Source organism: Osmerus eperlanus, chromosome 6 (genome assembly GCF_963692335.1).
Source record: "Osmerus eperlanus chromosome 6, fOsmEpe2.1, whole genome shotgun sequence".
Lineage (NCBI taxonomy): Eukaryota > Metazoa > Chordata > Actinopteri > Osmeriformes > Osmeridae > Osmerus > Osmerus eperlanus.
In genome coordinates, this window is record NC_085023.1 from 16,068,775 (window position 1) to 16,090,838 (window position 22,064).

Here is a 22,064-nt window from a genome sequence, read left to right on the forward strand (position 1 = left end):
TCAGTTTTCTCCTCTGGACAATCACCCTCGTGTCCAGTAGTACATGTTAGAACTACATATCTGAAAGCAGATGTTTGGGTATCGTCTCGTCCTCCCCCCCCTCCCCCCGAATGTATACATTTACATTTAGTCATTTATGCGACCCCGTATACATGACCAGGGGTCAGAGGTGACCGTCACCTCTGCGTTAATGAAGCAGACTTCAGCCAAGAGGCGGAGCAAGTCCCTCTCTGTGCTTTGGACCAGTCCTACTGCCAACGGACGCAGGTCGCCATGGAAACCGTCTCCAAGGATCTCGTCCTCTTTCCGTTCACCTGTGGGGGATGAGATTAGCATTTAAGGTAGGCGTAAGTGCCTCGATTGCAGCTCCTCACGTATCATTCTCAATTGCTGAAACTGAAGCTTGGTTTAAACCTTCAATCTGCCAGTGATCAATAAATATTGCTTTTCACATAAAGTTAAAGGATCTCTACCCCTGTAATGATTTCATCATGCAGTTAAGCTGCCATGTTTTAAACTGACTGATCAAGCCTTTAAGCTTAGCTTGTAACACTGGAAGGGTTTTAGATGGTTGATGCAATTGTTTAATAACAAATAACAAATAATTACTATACTTTATATCAGGGGTCACATGAAGTCACAAAGATGTGACTGATTACTGCGTGCGTGATTGTTGTTAAGCTCCTCACCCTCAGTTTTGGGCATTTTCCATCTTCCATCGTCATAAAGCAAGCAGAATCGACAGGCAGCACGACACACATCCCAGACTTCCTGCTTCCTGGCTGCCTTTGCTAAAGCTCCCCACAGTTTCATCCTGAAAACAATTTAAATATGTTATCTAGGAATCCTTTACTACAGAAGTCATGGACTAAGCATGGGGACATGGGGTACTGTGCACAGCCGTATTATAGTGGTGTTTGTTTGGGAAGATATTAATATTGGATGTTTCTTTTTGTACTTCTGCCCACTCTGCAATTACGTATGCTTCTACCCTATCCTAATGACTTGCTTTTCAGATGGTTGGAAGTATGGATTCATGACTACTGGCTGCAACCTATCCCACCCAGAGCAGTTTCCCTCTAATGATGTAAACAACGGAAGAGATCTGTGTGCACTCCAAATGAACACTGGTCCACACTTCAGCTTGGTGTCCAAGAGACTCATTCATCTTTCTATATTTTATTGTATATTTAATTTATATACATACATGTACCATGAAACTTAATGATGTCAAGAGTGTCCAAAACATGATTAAAATGTACATGTACAGCAAAACCTTGACATGCAGCTTTAATGTAGATTAGTGAATATTAGCAGCTAGCGTCCTATATATTTCTCTCTCCCCCTCCCTCCCTCCCTCCCTCCCTCCCTCCCTCCCTCCCTCTCCCTCGCTCTCTCCCACACAAACATATGCATCAAGTTCGTAAAACATAGCGTACCTCTCTCTGTGGTTGCTGCTGTCTGTCTGTCTGGCCACGTGTCCATCTAGCTTGCCTACACATGCAGCGTGGTGCTGAGCCCTGGCAGAGAGCTGGGCTACAAGCCCAGGGCCCTCTGTGCCTGAGGGGACAGAAGAATCAGGAGCACACTTCAGTATAGATTTACATAGAACATTTACATACAGAAAGCGACTGCAGTAGATTCATTTTAATAGTTTTCGTGCATACCAGCACACCAAATTCCTTATTCAATATTTACACAGGCAACAGTGCCCAACATTGTCCAAATTATTTTGTTCCTATTCATCAAGTTTGCAATTTCTCCAGCTGCAGTACTGTATGGATTGAACAGAATCATTTTTGTTCAGTGGTGAAGCTTCTAATACATGTTCCTACATTCCTAGTCTTACATACAAAGGCATGTGATAAATTAGAGGAAGCTGCTACCAGTCAATTGTAAGGCAACAAAAATGGATGAGAAATCAGAAAGCCAGAAATCCCAGATTAATCAGGAATAAATGAATACATTTAGCCTCAGAACAAAAGCACTCATAACTGTAATTCTCTGAAACGGCTAGCACGTTAGCAATTGAATAATGTATAGGTGTTGCTACGTGCTGCCTTTTAAAGAGCGGGAAATATCTCTCAGTGCTGAACTATGCTCTCAGTGGCATAGTTCACAGACACCTCTCTACATTTCTGGTGACAGTCTGGGGGCCAAATGGAGACCCTGAGAATGAGATGCTATGACTAATTCATCTTCATGCACACACTTCAGCTCGCTCCCTCGTTGTCCAGTGTCACTGGGTTTTGCTTTGATGTTTAAACACCTTCCTTGCCCTTGTGTGTTTTATTTTCTTTGCTTGAGTTGTCGGGGCTAGGGGATAGGTATCCTAGCATCTAGTGTGTAATCTACTGTGTCCCTGAGGAACAGAGTCGTGACCTACACAGATGCATGTATATAGAGTATTGTGCGCCTGTATAAGCAGAAACGATCCCGGACGACTTTCAGAGTGGGGCCCTTGCCTGGATCATTAGGCAGCTGAGTGTTCATTTGATCCTGGGCACCAGGAAGCCCGTAGGGGGAATGGATCAAAGAGCCCTAGCCCACAGCCCTCAGGCTTCACATTCCTCTACACACAGGCTATGGGAGTTTGGTATGAAAGACAAGACTAGAGAACTTATCCCGACTCATGAAATCCTCCTCACGATGGCTTAGTTCTGGTAGTTAAACTTCTTCCAATGTTTCCCTTTTAAACTCAAGGAATCGAGAGCCATGATGAGCTGACCTATAACACCCGTCTTCAGGTAATGTATACAACTGTGTAAAAGAAAGTGTGAAAACACTGTACCTTGTCCAGTGTTGTCTGCGTCCAGTACCACCTGGAAAGCATCAGGTGCCAGAGCGAGCCCTGCGGTGACCAGCATGGGCCGTCTCCTCTTCACCCCCTCCTGTGGCTGCCCGTTCTTCGCCTGCCAGGGAGAGAAAGAGAGAGGGAGCGAGAACGAGAAATGGAAGAGTGAGTGAGTGAGTGAAAGAGAGATAAAAGAGAGAGACAGAAAGTAAGTGAGATGGAGACAGAGACAGGGCTTGAAATTAACGGCGTCCGTTAATTAGAAATTAGAAATAAGTAGAGAATATTTTTGACACCTTTCAAAACTTTTTTCCCCAAACTTTTTTCAAACCTTTACAAACTTTTTTACTACAGCCACACCCATAATTGTGTTAGCCCCACCATGAAACAAGCAAGAAAATTGTGTATTTGAGCCCCATGACTGTAATAACCAATAAACTAGACCCATGTCAGAATGTCAAAATGCAAAAACATAAGAATTTACATTTTGGGCTAGGTCAAGTTCAGTTTGGGAAAGTTCAGTTTGCACTTTGGGACGGTACTGGGACAGTGAGGAAAACAATTATTTGCGAGCACTGGACAGAGAGAGAAAGATATTTTTGGAGCTATGCTGTTCACCTGTACAATCTCAAAGCACACCACCAAGTGAATGACCCTTAAAACTGAACCAATTTAAAAAAGCAACATTACCCCCAGTGCTCTTTTTCAAAAGTTTTCGTTTTCATTATAATAATAAAAAGCAGCCTCAGTGCTAGATAACATGTGGAGGGGCTGCCACTGTTTGTATTGGACCGCAGTGGACCTGTTGGATGAGCATGGCAGCCTGGTCCTCTGTCCTGGCGGGGGTCTGATAGAGGGTCCCACTGAGCTGCAGGAGGTGGACAGCAGAGCAGAGGCGCTCGCGATGCACCCCTCCCTCATCCAGCAGGAGGGCCTTCTGAAGATGAACCAGGGCCGGGTCCAACCTCCCTTCCTCCTCCTCTATCAGCGCCAGCTCCGAGTGGACTTGACAGCGGGTCTCCAGCAGCAAGCTGAAATGCCCACACACGATACTGGGATGAAACAGAACACATTCACGAATGGGCACATGAACGCCCGCCCAGCACAGGCACACAGTAGGAGTCACCTGTGGGTGTCTTCAAGGACTTCGGCCAATCTGAGAAGCGCTGGCTTTATTTTCCTCCTGAGGTTGTGCTGCAGGAGAGGTAGACAGGCGTTCCACTGTGTGGCACACACACCCTGCATGACATGGGCCTCTCCGTCTCTCACTGCACTCTGCAGCAACTGGTCCAGCCTGCCTACCACCTTCAGCTGGGCCTGTAGAACAACAAACACCTACAGTAAGATCCCTGTAGACCACACTGCAGTCACACTTGGCTATTGGTAAGACTGCAGATTAACCGCAACGCTAAGGCACATGTGGTCATTACAATTTTCCTTGCATGACTAAGAAAGAACATTAAGAAAATATGTGGCACATTTGCAGGAAGTACAGCTCCAGTACATTTAGTTAACACAACCAACTGAAATAATTATGTTCTGGATGATCACGCAGCAATTCAATAAGAATACCTCCACGCTGGATTTAGAGTAATCCTTCATTTTGCCCCCTTGTTTCTGTAGGTCCAATTCACACTCGACACATTCGATCATTATGCCCTGCCCAACACTCTGGAAATGAACATGGAAAAATGACATGTTATGATAATGTAAGAGAGAATCTGAGCAACAGAGCCCATGATGCCAAGACAATATCTCACAGTCCATTGCTGCTAACTGACTGGAAGACCAGATGGCCCAATTCCAAACAACGAGTTAAATTTTATGTCAACAGCAAAAGTGGTTTTGTGTTACGCGTTGCTGCTTTTCATTTAAATCACTCCGTGGTACAGTATAGTACAGTATGTCAAGCATTGGCCAGATGAAGCTGTAAGTCTCTTTACCCATAAGATTTCCACCCACGGCTGTGATTAAACATAACTGAGAGAGAAGCGGAGAAAATAAATCCATTTGGGGTTAAACTCAGCTGGCTAATCAGTTCTCCTGACGAGTGGCCAACTGAGTCGGGGGCAATTTCCGTGCATATATTTGCATAATCGCATGATATGAAAATGTCTGAAATATAGATACACGCTAAAACATCAGACTATCTGAGATTATTCTTCACTCACTTGGACTCCCACTGTCTTGAGCTCTTTCAGACAGTCAGCAGCCATCTGCTGATGTTTCAGCTGCGACGCCAGCAAAGCTAGCTCCAGGAGGAAAGACATCCTGCAGAACGGGGACACAAAGGATAGGACGTATTGAACTGTATGATGAGTCATGAATAGAAACCATTGCTATGTGGAGTGATACGCCCATTATATGGAGGATCTGAAATCAACCAGTTGGTTGGTAACGTGTGATGTTGGAGTCAGAAGAGCCCGAGGAGGGTCGGGGTCCCACACCTGTCGGTAGGAGAGATGGGCAAGAGGTTCTCATCTTGAGCCGGCCAGGTGTCTGGGGCCACAGCGGGTTGCGGGGGTGGTTCGGACTGGACCAGCAGATGGAATATCTCACTCAACTTAGCAGTGTAGTCATTCTTCGCCTCGCTGAGCTCAACGTCACTGTGGCCCACAGAATAATGCAGGCATGTGCGCCACACACACACACACACACACACACACAAAGACAACTAAGCATTAACCTCAGGCATACTGTAATAACCTATATACTATATATACGTCATTTCGATGATGGTAAGGGGGTTCTGGGTGATTCATCCTCCCCATGCCTTTGGCTCTGCTTGTGAACGATGAGGACTGACATGCAGAGTACAAGCCTGGGGACAGGAGCCTGGACCACCTCCAAGTAGCACCATGAGCCATGCTAAACTGCTCATGTATACCAGAACCCTGGGAAACTGGTCCAAAGGCCCAAGGCCATGCTGAGACCTGCATATCATTTGCCAAGTGACCTAGGTCTAGTGGTTACAGAGGGTCCCAGTCAACATATGGAAACTTCAGGATAAAAAAAAAAAAAAAAAAATTGAAGAAGATTCAAAATCCTATAGTGCAATCTACAAGTGAAGACATGCTGCAGAACACAGCCATATAAATAATTTGATAAATATATAAATATAAATAACAAACTGTGTATAGCAAATCTTTATGATAAAAACCAAGGAAAAATGCTAAGGAAACAGAGGGCGGTGGCTAGATTGTGTGGTAGAACATAACTTACTGTTTCAGGTTCTGCATTTTGTAAATAACAGATAACATAGGACTTGCTTCTGTTTGTTTGGGGGATTTAGAGAAGTCAAACAACTTGTGTCGTACCTATAGGGAAGATAACTCCATTAGTTTATTTAATAAGACACTGGCACATGGCGCCAAAAGATCATTTGTCACAGTACTTTCTGAAAAATACCAGGTTTTACCAGCAGGGAGAAGATTTGGGGATACAGATCAGGGGCATATGACTCTATGAAGTCAGACGTGGCCTTGGCAAAACTGCAAGCTTCCTTCCATTTGCCAGCGTCCACAAGGCATTCAACAAGGAGTCTGTCGAAAGAGACAGAACATAACTGACAATAACCCTTGACACAAATCCCATGAAACAAGGCCAGTTCTTCTTGGTCTCAACAGTGGGTTATCTGCATGGCTATGGATCCACGTTGAGTCTGTACCACCTACTGCATGAGATGTGCCCTCCAGCTGTGATCTGGCTCCCCCACCTCCTCCAGGGCCTTCACCACCTGTGAGAGGGAGGGCACCAGGTGCTGGCGAAGCCGAGGTCTCATGAGAGGGCGCACCTTCTGGAAGTACAGCACTGAGGCATTGAACACCAGAAAATGGTATCTGAGGACAACAGAGCAGATAAGATAACAGTTTTAAGATACATTATTTAGGCTCTATCTTGCAATAGAATACAGTATGCTGTTTGATGTTTTAGTACATCTCAATTAAGGCCAAGTGTCAACCTTGGATGAAGATCCTTATAGTTCAATAAATCAACAGGGAACATATTTATGGTACTATGTGTCTCTATTTGAGATAAAGGATTAATCTTATGGGATAGACACTCAAATTAATTGTTCAACAAAAAGTGTTATTTCTAAAGGTTGCTAATTTATCCACCAGAGAGGGCACTGACTGAACATTAGTCGGTATAGTCGGGTTGTATTAGTATGCATTCCTTTTAGTGCTAATTGGGATCATCCCAGCAGTCCTTATTGGCAGATTATGAGTTCATCATCCAACCCTTTTTAACAAGAATCTCTAGCCCGATCTGTACTGCAAACAGGCAGTGTCTCAAAGTGCATTGCATAATATAACATTTCTTAAAATATACTTTTAGTATATATTCTTTTTTTTCCTCCTTAGGTTTGTTGCCTATCATATAGATACTTTTTGTGGTCTTCAATTCACAATTCAATGGGATATTGTGTTAAGTGGAAAAAATGAACTGAGTAGTTTTGGAACACATGGCAGTTTATGGAGCACACCTTTGAATCCTTGAATGTGCACTAGAGTGAACCTGCCCCCCACAAGCCCTTCATGTCATCTCTTTCGATGCATATTTCCCTTCTATGATTGCTTTGAACAGAGGCAGACATGATAAGATATACTGCTTTGCGGCAGACAATATGAAAGATGAGGCACATTTTAAATGAATTATTAAATTATTCTGTCACAAACAGTGCCAGCGAGACTAACTTTGGTCAAAAAGGAGGCAGGGAAATTAGAAACATGTTCTCATCAGATTGCTAACCTTGGTTTGTCCTTTGAAATCTCAATCGCCTTGAGAAAATAAATCGCAGCCTTTTCAATCTCTTCCTGAAATTGAATATAATGAGTTGAAATGGAAAAAGAGAAAGGTAGGTCATACATGCAGATGAGCAATACAACTTGATGATTTATGACATTAATCAACAGATGATATTCTATGGAGAAACCAAGATTCAAAGAAGTTGCTTGCATCAGTGTATTTATGTACCAAACGACAAGCCAATGGCACATGCTTTCAGAAATGGTTCGATCAAGCTTGACGAGACATGCACAGAACAAATGAGCAAACTGCACAGTAATTCTGTCTCACCACACTCCCAACAGTCTTGGGAGAGTTCAGCTGGCCTTGGCAGAGGTACGCTCGACACAGGAATTGATTAGCAGGGGGTTTACCCTCAAAGTACATCCTTAGACAGTCTCTGCTGATCTTGTTGCAACCCAGCTGGAAAAAAAACATGCATCTGTCATGAACAAATTAATATTTTAGTTCTAAACCCCTATCATAATAGTTAAAACACAGTATAATTCTTCTTTTACAGACTATATTTTGAACAGCTGGGAGTAGGCTTAATGTAAGACCTTAATGTGGATTATGTACTGATTTATAATTGCAATACAAGCCAAGCAATGCAGTATTAATATAATCAAATGTATGCGAGGCAGGGGGAAATTCAAATCGAACCTTTAGAAATAGCTGCAGTATTTTAGAGTACTAATCCGTTGTGTTTCATGAATAATCAACAACAATGTTGACTTAGGAATAGTTTTTTTGAGCTTGAAGAAGTGCGGATAACAGTCACCATCGGCATTATTTTTTTATATACTTTGCATAGATATAGCTTGATTAATTCACTTTGACAAGTTTCAGATGAAAATTGAATTAAATTAAATCTTTAAGTGAAGTTTTAAATCTGTGTAAGATTCTCCCCATGTGAGATGGAATCACTCTAGGCAAGAATTACATATCTACAACACTTCCTCTCTGTCATATAGGCCTACTTCTCTATGGGAGTTGAGAAGATAAGACAACAAAGCGAAAAAACGAGCTGTCTATACACATCTACTTACATAGACTGCTGATGACACATAACATGTTTGCAACTATATCCAATCCATTTCTGTCACAGTCATGTCATACTTGCAGTATGTGTCACACACAGTGATGACACATACTTTTAAATTAATTTCTACCTTTTCATGAAGTCACATGAAGAGATAGGCTTACCTTAAACACATCCAAGAGAACAGTAAATGCACGACCACATATTATGATGTTTGCATCACATGTACCTCTTGCATTTATATTAATTCGTTTAGAATTATACTTATATACGTAATACTTGAGACATTCTCCATCCTATATCCCGTAATGTTTTGAAATAAATAAATACCTTCACATTAATATGACAACGTAGGCCTGCAATAGCCGGCGACCTTAGTGCTTACCTGAAGAGCTTGCTCGGCACATAGAACGTACAACTCTGGAGGACCGAAGCATCGAGTGTCTGAGGCAGTCTCTTCAGACGTTCCCTTGACAATCAATTCGTAAGCTGAACGGAGTGCACCTACATCTATTCCAAATACATAACAGTGAACAGGCTGAGCTAGTTTACACGGCGAATTGTCGGTTTTAATGTTGTTGCTAGTTATTTCTTCGTTGTGTATTTCTACAGTACTTCTCACCTTTATGTTGCTGCGCCTTAGTTAAATATTGACGAATGGGAAGGTCCATAGTAAGACAAGTATCAGATCAAACTAGCTGACTATAGTAAGTAAATTAATTGGTGCTAGTTTTGAAAGAGAGCAATGCTAACTAGCTGTAGTTCTTGCGATACAGTACCTACTATAGTAACTAGCTGGCTACTGTACCTGTTGGTATATAAATTAGACTATAGTCTACCTAGACTAGAGCTAGCTACAGTACTGTCACCCAGATGACGGGTTAGTCGGATTTTGCTTGCAAAGCCAACCGTATTCCGTTTCAAAAGCAGTTGAGTAAGTAAGACAGTAGCTACAGTAGCTAAATTCAACAAACCCGGACTACAAGTTATAGGCTACAGCTATCCGTATCAGGAAATGTGAATTACGTCTCCAGCATGTAGTTAGCTAACTAGCTAGTTCAAAAGTTTCGAACAGCATCGGTGGTTTGGTTAACGTATCCTAGCAACGAGCATCTGAACGGAAAGCGCAGAGGACCAAATAAGGAAACCATAGCTTGGATATTAAGCTAAAAGTAATTGAGATACTGGTAGCAATTACATTACATTTAGCAGACGCCCTTATCCAGAGGGACTTACAGTAAGTACAGGGACATTCCCCAGAGGAAAGTAGGGTGAAGTGCCTTACCCAAGGACACAACGTCATTTTTCACAGCCAAGAATCGAACCGGCAACCTTCTGATTAGTAGCCCGACTACACACCCAGGGCATCTTACATGAAAACAACGTATGGAAGCAAGACAAGCCACTCCTCCCATCAGTAATGATTGACAAATTAGCCATGGTTAAAATTCCCTACATGCCCCGCTTCCCTCTTTTTCTTTTCAGTGATCACAATTAATCATTTCCATTTGCTAATTGCAACACATGATCAAGGACAAACCAAACAAAGTGTTCAAGTAACATGTTCACATGATTATATTTGTTGTTCATACATCTGCTCATGTTTGAATTACAATCTCTCATAAGCTATTCTACTTCTACCAGGGGAGGGGCAATTTGTGGTGTGAATCATAATATTGGCACACTGTCAGCCTGTGTTACACCTCATCTAGCTGCCTCAGTGAGAGATATAATCTTAGTCATCCTATGCTTTCTGAAAGCCCCTGCCATTCCCAATCCAGGCTCACTGGGAGCATTGACCATTTGCATACAGTGACTTATTGGTGTATTATTCCCAATAAATGTATGTTATGCTGAGGCCTGCAGTAATGCAAGGCAAAAACAAACTACCCAGATGCTTTATGACTTTTAATGAGTGCAATACTGACTAACAATTAATACAGTAAGTAAAATACTGTACAGGTGGGATGCTACACAACATCAATGTCATGTTGACGTTCTTACCAAGCTACTCAGCTCTTACATATGCCTAGCCTGCAGGTGAGGATGAATGAAAACTACTGGTTCTGATGTTATTGCAAAATGTCAGATGTCATTTGTTTATTCAAACATCAAATTCAGAGGGATTTGGATGTTGATGGCACCCTGTGTACTCAGCACTCACAGTGTGAAACCTTGCCCAATCCTTCTCAGCTTGCATCTGCAGATTTGGTTACATTCCATATACAGATTAATCATTTTGGAACCGCTGAAAGCCAGACAAGCATTACAGTAAACCTTCCCATGATCCTCCAGCTCTGGTAGACTGCGTACTTCAGCATTACAAGCTAAGATGAATGCATCAGTGCCATTGATGCATTGAGTGGCTGCACAACATGCTAACTATTACGGGAACAACAGACAGTTCAAATGAAACTTTGGAAATGTTACTCAATTTCCATTTGAAACGGATTGTCTTTCAAAAATATACAGTCTCTGTAGTTGCCTATCAGTCATGGAAAACTTACCTGATGCTTAGTTGCTGGGTTGCCCAGTCAGAAATGCCCATTAAACTGTTACCATCCTCTTATATGTATACCTTTGAGAGTTTGAGTGTCTGTTTAATTTACACAGTAAATTACCTACTATAATATTTCTTAATAATATGCTAATATGATATACTGTGATTAAAGAACCCTGTAATGCATCTGATAGGAAGTTGATTGAGGCCCTGTTAATCAGTTGTGCGGTTAAGTGCTGGCAAGATGAATGAACCCTGTTTTTTCAGATGTGTTTCATTTGGTGGAAATCCCTCGGAGGATAAGCTGTGTTTGATTGATCCGGTCGTTAAGCGACTCACCAAACCTCTCCTCCTCTTCCCTTCGCTCTCTCGTCATGGTCACACATTGTCAGCAGTGATTATCCACACTCTAGTCCAATGTGCCTTCCCGCATGAAGTGGCAGGCCTCAGAAACCACCAAGAGCTGCACGCCAACACTTTTACCACCTCATACAACCAGTCCTAACCTCACACTTATTGGATTGACAGTACTTGACCTGTTGACTGGGTCCACACAAATAACACCCCACACTCTCTCAAACATCAGTTGTCTGGGCAGTACAGGAACGTGACAGGTTTAATGCATTTCCAAGAGTGCGGTATGATGTTCGCAGAAATGCTAACAATATACCAAATATCCATGTGTTTTGGAAACAGTGTATGCCCTCTTGCCCTGTACAGCATGCTCTTATGGTGACTTTAACTTTCTGGTGTGAAGGAGGAATCAGCTTGTCTGTCACTGCAAGGTCTGGAAGAATGATAAAAAGATGTGCAGAAAAGAGTGTGTACATTTCTCAGGTATGTTTCTAACCCTCCTGTGTGCTGCTGTCTGGTGTTTTGGTCTCTGCCAGGTTGTGGAGGAGGAGCCGGCTGCGTCTCGAGGAACTGGATCAAAAGCATAAAGATCCAGAGCGATCTTTAAGCCTCTGCAACACCAGTGAGCTGAACCACCATGGAAACAGGGTCGGTAACTCTCCTTTTTTGCTTCTCCCTCATCTTTCTCTCTCATGGCTTCCTTTGGTGTCTGCCCTGTAAAATGACCTAGATTTAGAAAAAACAAAAAGGCAATTAAAACGACCAACTTGTCATCAAACTGTCTCAGTTTGAGCATTTCTCCCTAATTGGAGGGGAGAGAGACATCATGTCAACATCCAGGCATTGACTGAAAGTTCACATTTCGGTCACATTATCAAAGCAATTGAGAGTGAGCACTTTTTTCCTAATTTCCCTTTGATGATGGAAAGGATCATGCTCATGGGAAAATATTATCAAGGCTGTTATATCAACACCTTATCATTCTTGAGTGGGCTGGACTGGAGTTTTTTAAATGCTCTCCGAGGTTTAAAAAGGGGATTTTAAACATAATAAAACTATGGCCAAGGATATCCTTCAATATAGTAAACTTACTCGAAAGAAAATCATTTTGCTTAAAATTGCAGCAAATGCTATTTGGATCACTGGCTGATCCTCAGGATTATCTAATGTGAAGTGTCTGAAATATTAGATTATACCAAATATTTAACTATGCAAATATAAGTATATACAAATATACATAATAGACAGAAACACAGAATGTACATCACATATCTGTAAGAGAGCAGTAGAAAGGACAGTTAAGCAAGTGAGGAGGAAGGGTGGAGAGACAGGGGGATTTGATACCTCTCTGTGTCATCTCTCAACCTTCAGGACTGCCCTAGCAGTTTTATGGTTCATATGGCTTTGCTTTCACCAGACTGAATGTCACATATTCCGGCATATCTTCCCCCTCTCCTAATCCTTACTTGAGGGAAACACTTTATGTAAGGCCACAGATGGGCTGTTATGCTCCTGAAAATCCATCCCTTCTGTGGCTATGCATCTAGCTGTGCACCCTCACAGCTATAAGGGTATCTATCTTTATTTATCTCTCTTTATCTCTCTCTCTCTTTATCTCTCTCTCTCTCTCTCTCTCTCTCTCTCTCTCTCTCTCTCTCTCTCTCTCTCTCTCTCTCTCTCTCTCTCTCTCTCTGCCTTACAGTCTGTTGTTCCCTTTTCCCCATCCCTTATCTCTCTATAGCATTTCCTGTTTTCTCTAACACACAAAGCCCTGCAGCTCTCTCTATCTTTTTATGTTCCCTCTGGACCTGGCAGTACGAGCTGTGGGGTCTCTGTGCACTGTACCACATATCTAGAAAGAGCAGACCCTGCCATGCCACCCTGCCCCCCTTCGACCCACTGTCCTCTATGAGTGAGTTCATCTGCCTGATCCCTGCACCATGGTCTCTCACTGAAGAGATAGTCCTAATATAGCTCCATTACATATTGACTCCACTGTCTCTGCCAATTAGGCTCTGTCCAGCTAACAAGGTCATGTCACTCTGGCACTGGTTCATTCGGGGCCAGGCCTCTCATCAAGGACATCATAGCTTTTTGTCGTATTACAGGGACATACATGAGGACATACATGTCATCACAGTCACAGAACATCATTAGGTGTACTATGTTAGAATGAGGGCATTAATCTCATGTGGTGGTAGTCATACACTTGACTTATGTGGCTGACCAGTAAGTAACCAATCGGGAGGTAAGTAAGTAGTAAGTAAGTAAGACTTTATTTATATAGCACATTTCATACAAGAATTGTAGCTCAAGGTGCTTTACATAAAATCAATAAAAACAATAATACAAGTGATAAACAATTCAAACAAAAATAAAAATCCCAATAAGGTCTCTGTTCAAGAGAGAAAACAACTTTAAAAAGTAGGAAAACCCTTTTGAGATAAAATTACTTAAATGCTTCGGTAAAAAGGTAGGTTTTAAGCTGTCTTTTAAAAATGTCTAGAGGTATCCCCCAAAGTGTAACAAAGCTGTCTCTGTCTTGAAATACCCTTAGTACTGTTCAGAGACTCGGCTGGTTAAAATAGGGAGCAATACTCTTTCCTGGCTCACTGAGGAATACTTGGTGTAGACATTTCTTCGATGGATAATACAGTATAATCATGGATTTGGCTCTGGGTTTGTGTAGATAGGAGTTTACCTTGCAGCTTTTTTCTTCTTCTTTTGTCTCACTAATACTTGGGGATTTATATGCCAACTGGGAGTTTTCTCTCCCACAGGGACCAAATACCTAGAGTCAAGGTATTGGGTTTGGTTTTTGGAAAGGTGATGGTTTGGAATTCATGCATACTAATGAAAACCTCCATTACATTGACATATCTCATATTACATATTGCATATGAATACATATGCAATATGTATTCATTTGCCAATAAAACCCATTATTCATTAAGTGTTAATCTATTTTTAAATGCTGATGGTAGCATTCAGTGTGTGACACAAATATCTAGTGTGACTCGTAGCACCTTAGCTAGCATGTTAAAACAACACCAAAGAATAGAGTATAGGAACAAAGAAATAAGCTTTGTGTCCCTTTTTATTGGGACTCAGTAATCATTTAAAATTAAGCCTGGACACACGCAGAAATGGAAGAAACACGTTGTGCATGCAGGAGCGGTAGTCGTGTGTGTGGACCAAAATCAAAATCAAACCAAAATGTGACATCTTGTACACATGCTGTTTTCATCAGAGAACAGTGTATATTTGAGTTGCACTTGCAACCAGTAAATGAAAGTCTCCCCCTCTCTTCCATTCCGTATAGCTTCTGTTCCCTATCCTTTCCTCCCACCCTCTGTGTCCTCCTACGAGGCATTTCTAAATGATCTGTACATTTGTGATCATGTTGTCTCTCTGTTACTTCTCTCGCTTTATTTCCTCATTTTCTCTCACTCTCACTCTCTCTCTCTCTCTCTCTCTCTCTCTCTCTCTCTCTCTCTCTCTCTCTCTCTCTCTCTCTCACACACACACACACATACATACACTTCCTCCCTCGTCCTCTCAGCACACGCTTGTTCTGCATCCCTCCAAGCGGCTGCAGAGCTGTGGTTGTTTGTTTGCATAATACTGTAAGAGAGCTCGGTTGTTTTTTGTTTCTCATACTCAAAAGGAATAAAGTCTAAACCTTTGGACTCACTCCTTGAAGGTTAACTTCTGAATGATGTCACAAAAGATAAAGCCATCATTTCCTCTAAACATTCATATTTGGATGTGCAGCATTGTAACGTCAACAAAGTTTCTCAATGGCTACGAGCCAGAGGCCATTCTCAACAGCTTTGCAAGTCAAGGTAAAATGGCTGTTTGTCACTGTTGATGTTAATGTGTGTGGACACAATTTTATTGCCTGGATGCAAATCTGTAGCTCCTTAGCATTGGTGTCTTCGTAACCTGGTACCGTACACAGTGTGACCACTCCGTTGTGTTTGTGACTAGGGGAGTGGGTGGCAATGTGTTCTGTGGGTGAGGGGAACAGAGGGATTGTTTCTGATTGCCTCTCGGCATATGTTTCTCCCACTCCTCCTCTTCTTCTTCATTCTTTATCCATTCCGCAGTGACAACCACAGCGGCTCTGCAGGCCGGACAGGCCTGATTGAGCTCAGGCTGCGTTGCATTGTTGTCGTTAACCAACACACCGCCAATCTATTCCCAAAACACCTCGTTGTTGGAGCTGTTCCTGAGTTAGACAGGAGTTATACATAACAACGGAATTCCGAGATGTGGAGAGTGGTGGAGCTGGAGAGAATGGGCAGATAATAGAAGTGGACTGTCTGACCTTGCTAACATGGACAGAGGGGCTGAAAACGACCTCTGAGAGGTAAAGGTGAATTCACAGGGCTGTGGATTCTTTAGCAGCAATGTGTGCCTTATGTGCCTCTCCTTCGTGTTTGGATTCCTCCCAAACCTCTGTGTTTATTGTGCCTGCCAAGACCTAAATGATAATTGCGTTTTAAAGGCTTGTCTTGGCTTGAGCTCTGTATCTCCATTGCCTTCTTCCCTCCTGATAAATCTGATCCTGATAAGTCAGATCTTGAATTTGGCCCCTGGATTTCTCATCTGCACTTTCACATGTCTCTGTGTGTTTGTATGTGGTCCATGTGTACATTTTCTGTTTCCTATTGTTCTCTTGAAGACACAAAGTAAAACATTCTTGTTCCTGACCATGTGATCTATTCACAGGAGGTTTCTTGCTGAAGCTTGTCTAAAGCATCCCAAAAAAATGTCTATAAAAAAAAGTTCCTCAAGTTGATTTCCTGTTCTGTCATGGTATGCTATCCCTTTAGAGAGTCATCTATTTTTCATTTATCACGTCTTGCTGTTTTGCAGACAGCTGTCTGTCTGAGTGATGCATTGCTAATTTCCCCCGTTGACGGAGTTCATCCATTCATTATAAGTGTTGAAGAACAACACTAGGGTACTGTACGCCCAGATTTCATTGAATCCATCTCTCATTTCCTGCATTCATGACCTACTTCAGAAAGACAAGTGGCAAGAGGCAGATCCTAATTGGGTAGAAAAATGGGACACCCTTTGAGCTTTGAAGAGTCAATTTGTGATGTTTTGGAGCCTAACAAAGTCTCTCTCATCGTGAACGTTGCATAAATAACTAATTCAGGCAAGAGGAGACCTTTGATTAGGTTGTGTTCTGAAGCTGTGTGAGGATGTTTAACTCTAGTAACAGCATAGGCGGACACATCAAAAATACCTAAACCCTCCCCAACAAACTCCCAACAAGATTCATGCTGCTCCTGCTAAAGTTGACAAGAAAAAACCTCATGAAATGTTCTTTAACGACTGGACATATTTCAACAGGAACAAGCCATTAGCTTGAGCAAATTGGGACCAGCAGTGAAAAGATGACACTGCATTGCAAAGTCGAAATGTCCTCCTCTGATCCATTTGTATGGTGGCACCTGCGCCAGCAAAGAGAAGATGAGAAACATCCATCAATCCTCCCGTCTCTAGGCACCCAGCTCCGTCAGGATCTCCCTCTCTTTACGAGGCAGATATCATTTACAAACAGCCAGCATCAGATGTTTGCCTCATTCAGACAAAAGTAGAAGGCGGAAGAGACGTTTACTAGCCCTTGCTCTCTTTTAGAAGGATAGAAGGGCAAGTTTCTCTCTCTCTCTTATCTCACCCTTCTCCTTACTCTTCCTCTCTTTCTCTATCTCTCTCTCTCTCTCTCTCTCTCTCTCTCTCTCTCTCTCTCTCTCTCTCTCTCTCTCTCTCTCTCTCTCTTTCTCTCTCTCTCTCTCTCTCTCTCTCTCTCTCTCTCTCTCTCTCTCTCTCTCTCTCTCTATCTCCTCTCTCTCCTCTCTCTCTCTCTCTCTCTCTCTCTCTCTCTCTCTCTCTCTCTCTCTCTCTCTCTCTCTCTCTCTCTCTCTCGCCACAGTGAAGCAGAAAAACAGCTGCTGTGACCTGCGGCAGAGTTTGTTCTGAGAGATTACACAGCGCGGCTCTCACGCTTGACAGAGTTTTGTTTTGTGCCCTTCACGTAGATCTAGCAGACCTGCTAATCTGACTTGGTGTACACCCCTGCCACGTGGTCCCCGGTGGAGGAGCCTGATAGCCAAAATAGAGCTGCCCGGTGAAAGTGGGGGGTGAAGTTACTGGTAGAGTGACATGGAGATGGTGAAGGGATTCTGTTCAACACAATCCATCGTGTCATTGGTCAAATGTTTCATGTGATTACTTTTGTGTGACGATGTGGGACATGAGAGAGAAGAGATCTGAAAAGTCACACGAAGGTGAAGACCATTTGGGCCTGAGCCTTGTGAGTGTATACATTTTCTTTCTTTGGTGGGGGGGGGGGGGGGTGTCATCCTCTACAAAAAGATAAAGATGTCACACTGTCATTTATCATCACCCAGAGATGTAATATCTCTGTGGTATCGAGAATGTCAATTTACACCAACAGGCTACCAATAAACCATAGTGTATACAATACATTATGGTTCACTTTGTGGTTCTGTAGATAAAAGCAGGCCTTTTACTACAAAACTCTGACCTATCTTATCTCAAACAAGGAAATAAATTATCCTTATTTGTCTGTAAGTGGTTGGTATGGGTGTGTGGAGTAGTGGTCAGATCTTATTTTACAGATAAGCCTGTCTACTCCCTTGAAATGACATGAACACACTGTAGATGTTTCATTGCATTGAAGGCTGGAGCCACATTTACTGTTGTTGAATTACCTCCTAGGCACTAAGAAAGCCTCCAATATGAATATTGGTTTCACTCTAAAAGTGTGGGCAATTCATAACCCCTCAGGACTATGAGATCCACTTAAACAAACCCACCACTCACAGACAAGCTCGTTCCACATCACCCCTCTCTCACATAAAGATTTAGCATGGCCTAAAACTGTAGAGTTAAATGTAACATGTTGATTTTGGAGAAACATCTTACATTTTTACCATGTTGAAAATGAAGTACTACAGCCGTGGTATTGGTATTGGAAGTGACATACATTTTCTGTTTGCAAAGCCTGCTGGGCCTTGGCATAAAATGACTGCTAACATAATTTCAGTAAGTCATATCATCAGCACAGGGGAAAGTGTGAACTAGTTCTAGTCAGGTGAAATCAATCTATCATTCTGATAAGATTTTCAGAGCAGATTGACTGCTGTAAAAGAGGGGACTATTTGCATATATTGAAAAAAAAGCTATAAAAAATATGAAATGTGCCTTATTGTATTCCAGTATTTAGTCTATAGAAACATGTGAAAACATTTTCCTCAAATACTGAACCAGAAAACTTTGCAAAACGACTGTACATTATGTGGTAAACACATTAAATAGTAGTCCTCATACTGCAGGGCTTAGCAACCCTAATCCTGGAAAGCTACACAAAGTTACTTTTTTGCTCCAACTGCTGTTGAAACTAACCTAGATCATCTTACCAACAAGCTAATCATTAAAAGAAATGATCCCAGATTAAAGTTACAGCTAAGACCTGCAGGATCTTCTGCAGGATTCACCATCCAGAGTACACGTATGACTCACAAAAACAAATGTATTTTTATATGACTGGCATTGACAATGATGTGACAGTCACTTACTATTTGCATGTGTGTTTATATGTGTGTTCTGCATGTGTGTGTGCATCACCCCCTTTATACAGTATAGCAGTCTATGGTGGTAGTGGTGGAAGTGGCAGAGGCATTGTGATGTCTTCTCCCTTACTGTGGCACTAATGCAGAGTGATGCCCTAATTCAACCCCCAAAGAATGCGGAACCATTCCCCAGCAGGCAAAAAGAGGAGAGGAGGAGCAGCGCTGTTCCTGTAAATGCAGGCCATCTATGCAATCCATCCATCATTCCATCCTTCTATCACAAACCATCACTCCCAGCCTCTGTCTCTGTGACACAGAGACAGATGCAGTGTTTGAGAAACCAAGATGTTCCTCATCATAATTGTTTCTGATCTGTAGAGGGCTGGGTGGTGGTGAGCAAATCCTCATTCAGTCAAGCATCTGGTGTTAGAAGGCATTCTTGTCGAGAAAAGGTCTCGGTTTGTCTGCATAATTAAACAGTTTGCTACACCATAAATTAATGTTCTGTACAGAATTGTGTTTCACTATAAATTGCAGGACCAAGTGAGAGATTCTCTATGACACTTTAGCTCAAGCTAAAGCTGTTTTGTTTTCGCTAACCCTCAGTTTGTTGCATTTTGTTATTTCTAGTTTTGTTTATTCCATTTAAAATGTATGTAAACTGGCTGTTTGAATGCAGCATGTTTCTCTGGACTGAGGTAAGTCGTTGGACCTCTTTTCTTCAGTATTAAATAATGTGTTATGGCAGATGACTATGGGAGAACCCTATACACATACCATGTCACCCTGCCGCCTCTAGTTTAAAGAGCTTTGACAGTGCCAGGCTGCGTGGGGGCTGCAGAAAACTGGAGCAGCTCCATTTCACTATTTGCAGTAGAAACATGGGAGGAATCACATAAGGAAATGAAGAGAAGAAAAAAGACAGAGGGAGAACTTGGTGAAGGAAGAAGAGAAACAGCGTGGAATGAGGACATTCAGAGGAGATCAAAAAGATGGGGAAGTAGAGAAGAAAAGAGAGAGGACACAGAGTAGTATTGTAGGAACCCATGAGAACATGGACACTCACAGCTCCTTAAAAGTAACAATGTCTTTGAGGAGGTAACACCACTTTTCGGTTCTGTTTGCTCGTAAATAAACCCAATAATGGCAAAATGGCTTTGTGTCTTGGATCCACAAGACCCAGTTACATGCTCATGGTCACATTGTCATTACTGCCCACTCCTTTTGAACCCTTACAACAGACTCACAGACTCATTATTACAGTAAGACCAACCAGAAAGGGAAAGTAAACCCAAGGTAGAATTCCGGTGCAGTCTTTGGTCCCATATCATCCTCACATCTGCTGTTGTGAGCAAAAGAAACAATTCCCCAAATGTTTTTCCCTAGATTATAGTCCCCTTTAGCAGCAACATCTGTCTAATCATGGTTTATAGCTGCTCTCAACTTATACATGGTACACTATGACAGGGGTAATATCATGGGCTTTGCAGTAATGCCTTTGTTTAGAAACATCCTAATGAAGTGTCAAAAGGTTTTGCATGGTTTTCTACCTCTGTCAATAATTCTAGTAATACTTCACACCAGGGGATATCATAGAACTGCTAGAAAACAACTATAAAAACAAACTGTTCAAACAATACAGACTTCATCACAAGCTTGAAAGAAAACACATATTGCCTCAACATATAGACCCACCCTCAATTAAACGGATTCAGTGTTGTTAAAGTTTGATGTGCTGTTGTTGACCAACTGCCAGTTAGGTTCATCTACCTGACAATAACTTTGGCAGTCCTGACTGACAGCTAAATGAGGGAAATTGTGGTCTTGCTCTGTAAAGGAACATAATCAATATTGCACAGTTACTGCCCCAGGTTGAATTATTGAGAGGGAGAGGAATAGCCAAAGTCTCCATTGTGATTCTGCCTGCTGAGCACAAGCCTTGTCCATGGTTCTGAATGGGTCTGTCTTGACCTGTCTGTGGGGTTGAAATCAGGTCTGAGGCAGAGCTTCAGAGCTAATGTGTGACACTGACACGTAATAAACTGGTCAACCATGGTAAACAACTATTAAGGTAGCAAGAAAACCTTTAAAATCCTCCATGTCCATTACAATACCTGGTAATGATTTCTACTGAAAATAATGTGGTCATGTGAATTTCCCTGATGAATAAAGTTATGCTCTATAGAACACATAGGATGTAGAAAATGTTATAGAATCTCTTCATCCATATTGAATTCAAAGAGGAGCCATCTCAGTGTGAAGCACAGGTTGAACAGAAAATTGACAGAAAATACTGAATAATTAAATGACTGTATGTTATTTTCCCGGGAAATCTTTTTGTTGCTTTTTACAGTTTTGCATGGTTGAGTGACGGATGGAAAGACAATCTATGTCGTTCCACTGGTCTAACACAATCCCAGTGACTCACCCCTTTTACGTTAGCATTGCCATGCCTTTCATACAAACATGGGATGGATTAACCTTTACTCTTAACGTATAAAAAATACATGTTATGTGATATAAAGTATGACTGACTTCTTCCAAGCTATGGAAAAGAGATCACTCTGCAAAACAGGATTAAATGTTGATTGCTGGGTGGTTCTCTAATCAGGGTTCCCCTGGTGACCCATGTGTGAAGCGACAGAACTGGAAGAATAGTGGTGGTGTAAACATCATAAATAAAACATGGTACATGTCCCTGAGTCGTAAAGTGGTTTGGCAGTAGCCACTCAGCAGATAGATGGGGGCTCATGCAGGTGAGTGCGATGGAAATGTTCAGATTGGATTCAAATAAAACTGAGAGGGGTCTGAGGGGACATCCATCAAAGACAGACACACAGTGAAGAGGTTAGTGACCTTCAAGGTTGAGTCCTTGTGTGATCAATCCCATAGCTACTTGGAACTCATTTGCCTAGAAGTAATTTCTTTGTCCAGACAAGTAATTTGTTATAGTGGATACAGATGTGTATCAAC

General features: G+C 42.1%; 1 protein-coding gene across 1 annotated transcript in view; it reads right to left on the reverse strand.

The window, feature by feature from the left end:
• The window catches only part of LOC134022780 (cilia- and flagella-associated protein 46), a 35,689-nt gene extending 26,335 nt beyond the window's left edge, over nucleotides 1-9,354 (reverse strand). The window contains exons 1-16 of the mRNA XM_062464530.1: nucleotides 9,247-9,354; nucleotides 9,010-9,134; nucleotides 7,874-8,005; nucleotides 7,547-7,611; nucleotides 6,469-6,633; nucleotides 6,213-6,336; nucleotides 6,017-6,111; nucleotides 5,242-5,400; nucleotides 4,966-5,065; nucleotides 4,367-4,465; nucleotides 3,921-4,111; nucleotides 3,597-3,825; nucleotides 2,792-2,912; nucleotides 1,440-1,560; nucleotides 690-814; nucleotides 181-314 (exon numbers count right to left, since the gene is read on the reverse strand). Of these exons, the coding sequence (XP_062320514.1) occupies nucleotides 181-314; nucleotides 690-814; nucleotides 1,440-1,560; nucleotides 2,792-2,912; nucleotides 3,597-3,825; nucleotides 3,921-4,111; nucleotides 4,367-4,465; nucleotides 4,966-5,065; nucleotides 5,242-5,400; nucleotides 6,017-6,111; nucleotides 6,213-6,336; nucleotides 6,469-6,633; nucleotides 7,547-7,611; nucleotides 7,874-8,005; nucleotides 9,010-9,134; nucleotides 9,247-9,295 (2,034 nt within the window). The 5' untranslated portion in view covers nucleotides 9,296-9,354. The remainder of the gene's footprint in view (nucleotides 1-180; nucleotides 315-689; nucleotides 815-1,439; nucleotides 1,561-2,791; nucleotides 2,913-3,596; nucleotides 3,826-3,920; nucleotides 4,112-4,366; nucleotides 4,466-4,965; nucleotides 5,066-5,241; nucleotides 5,401-6,016; nucleotides 6,112-6,212; nucleotides 6,337-6,468; nucleotides 6,634-7,546; nucleotides 7,612-7,873; nucleotides 8,006-9,009; nucleotides 9,135-9,246) is intronic.
• Between the last annotated feature and the right edge of the window lie 12,710 nt (nucleotides 9,355-22,064).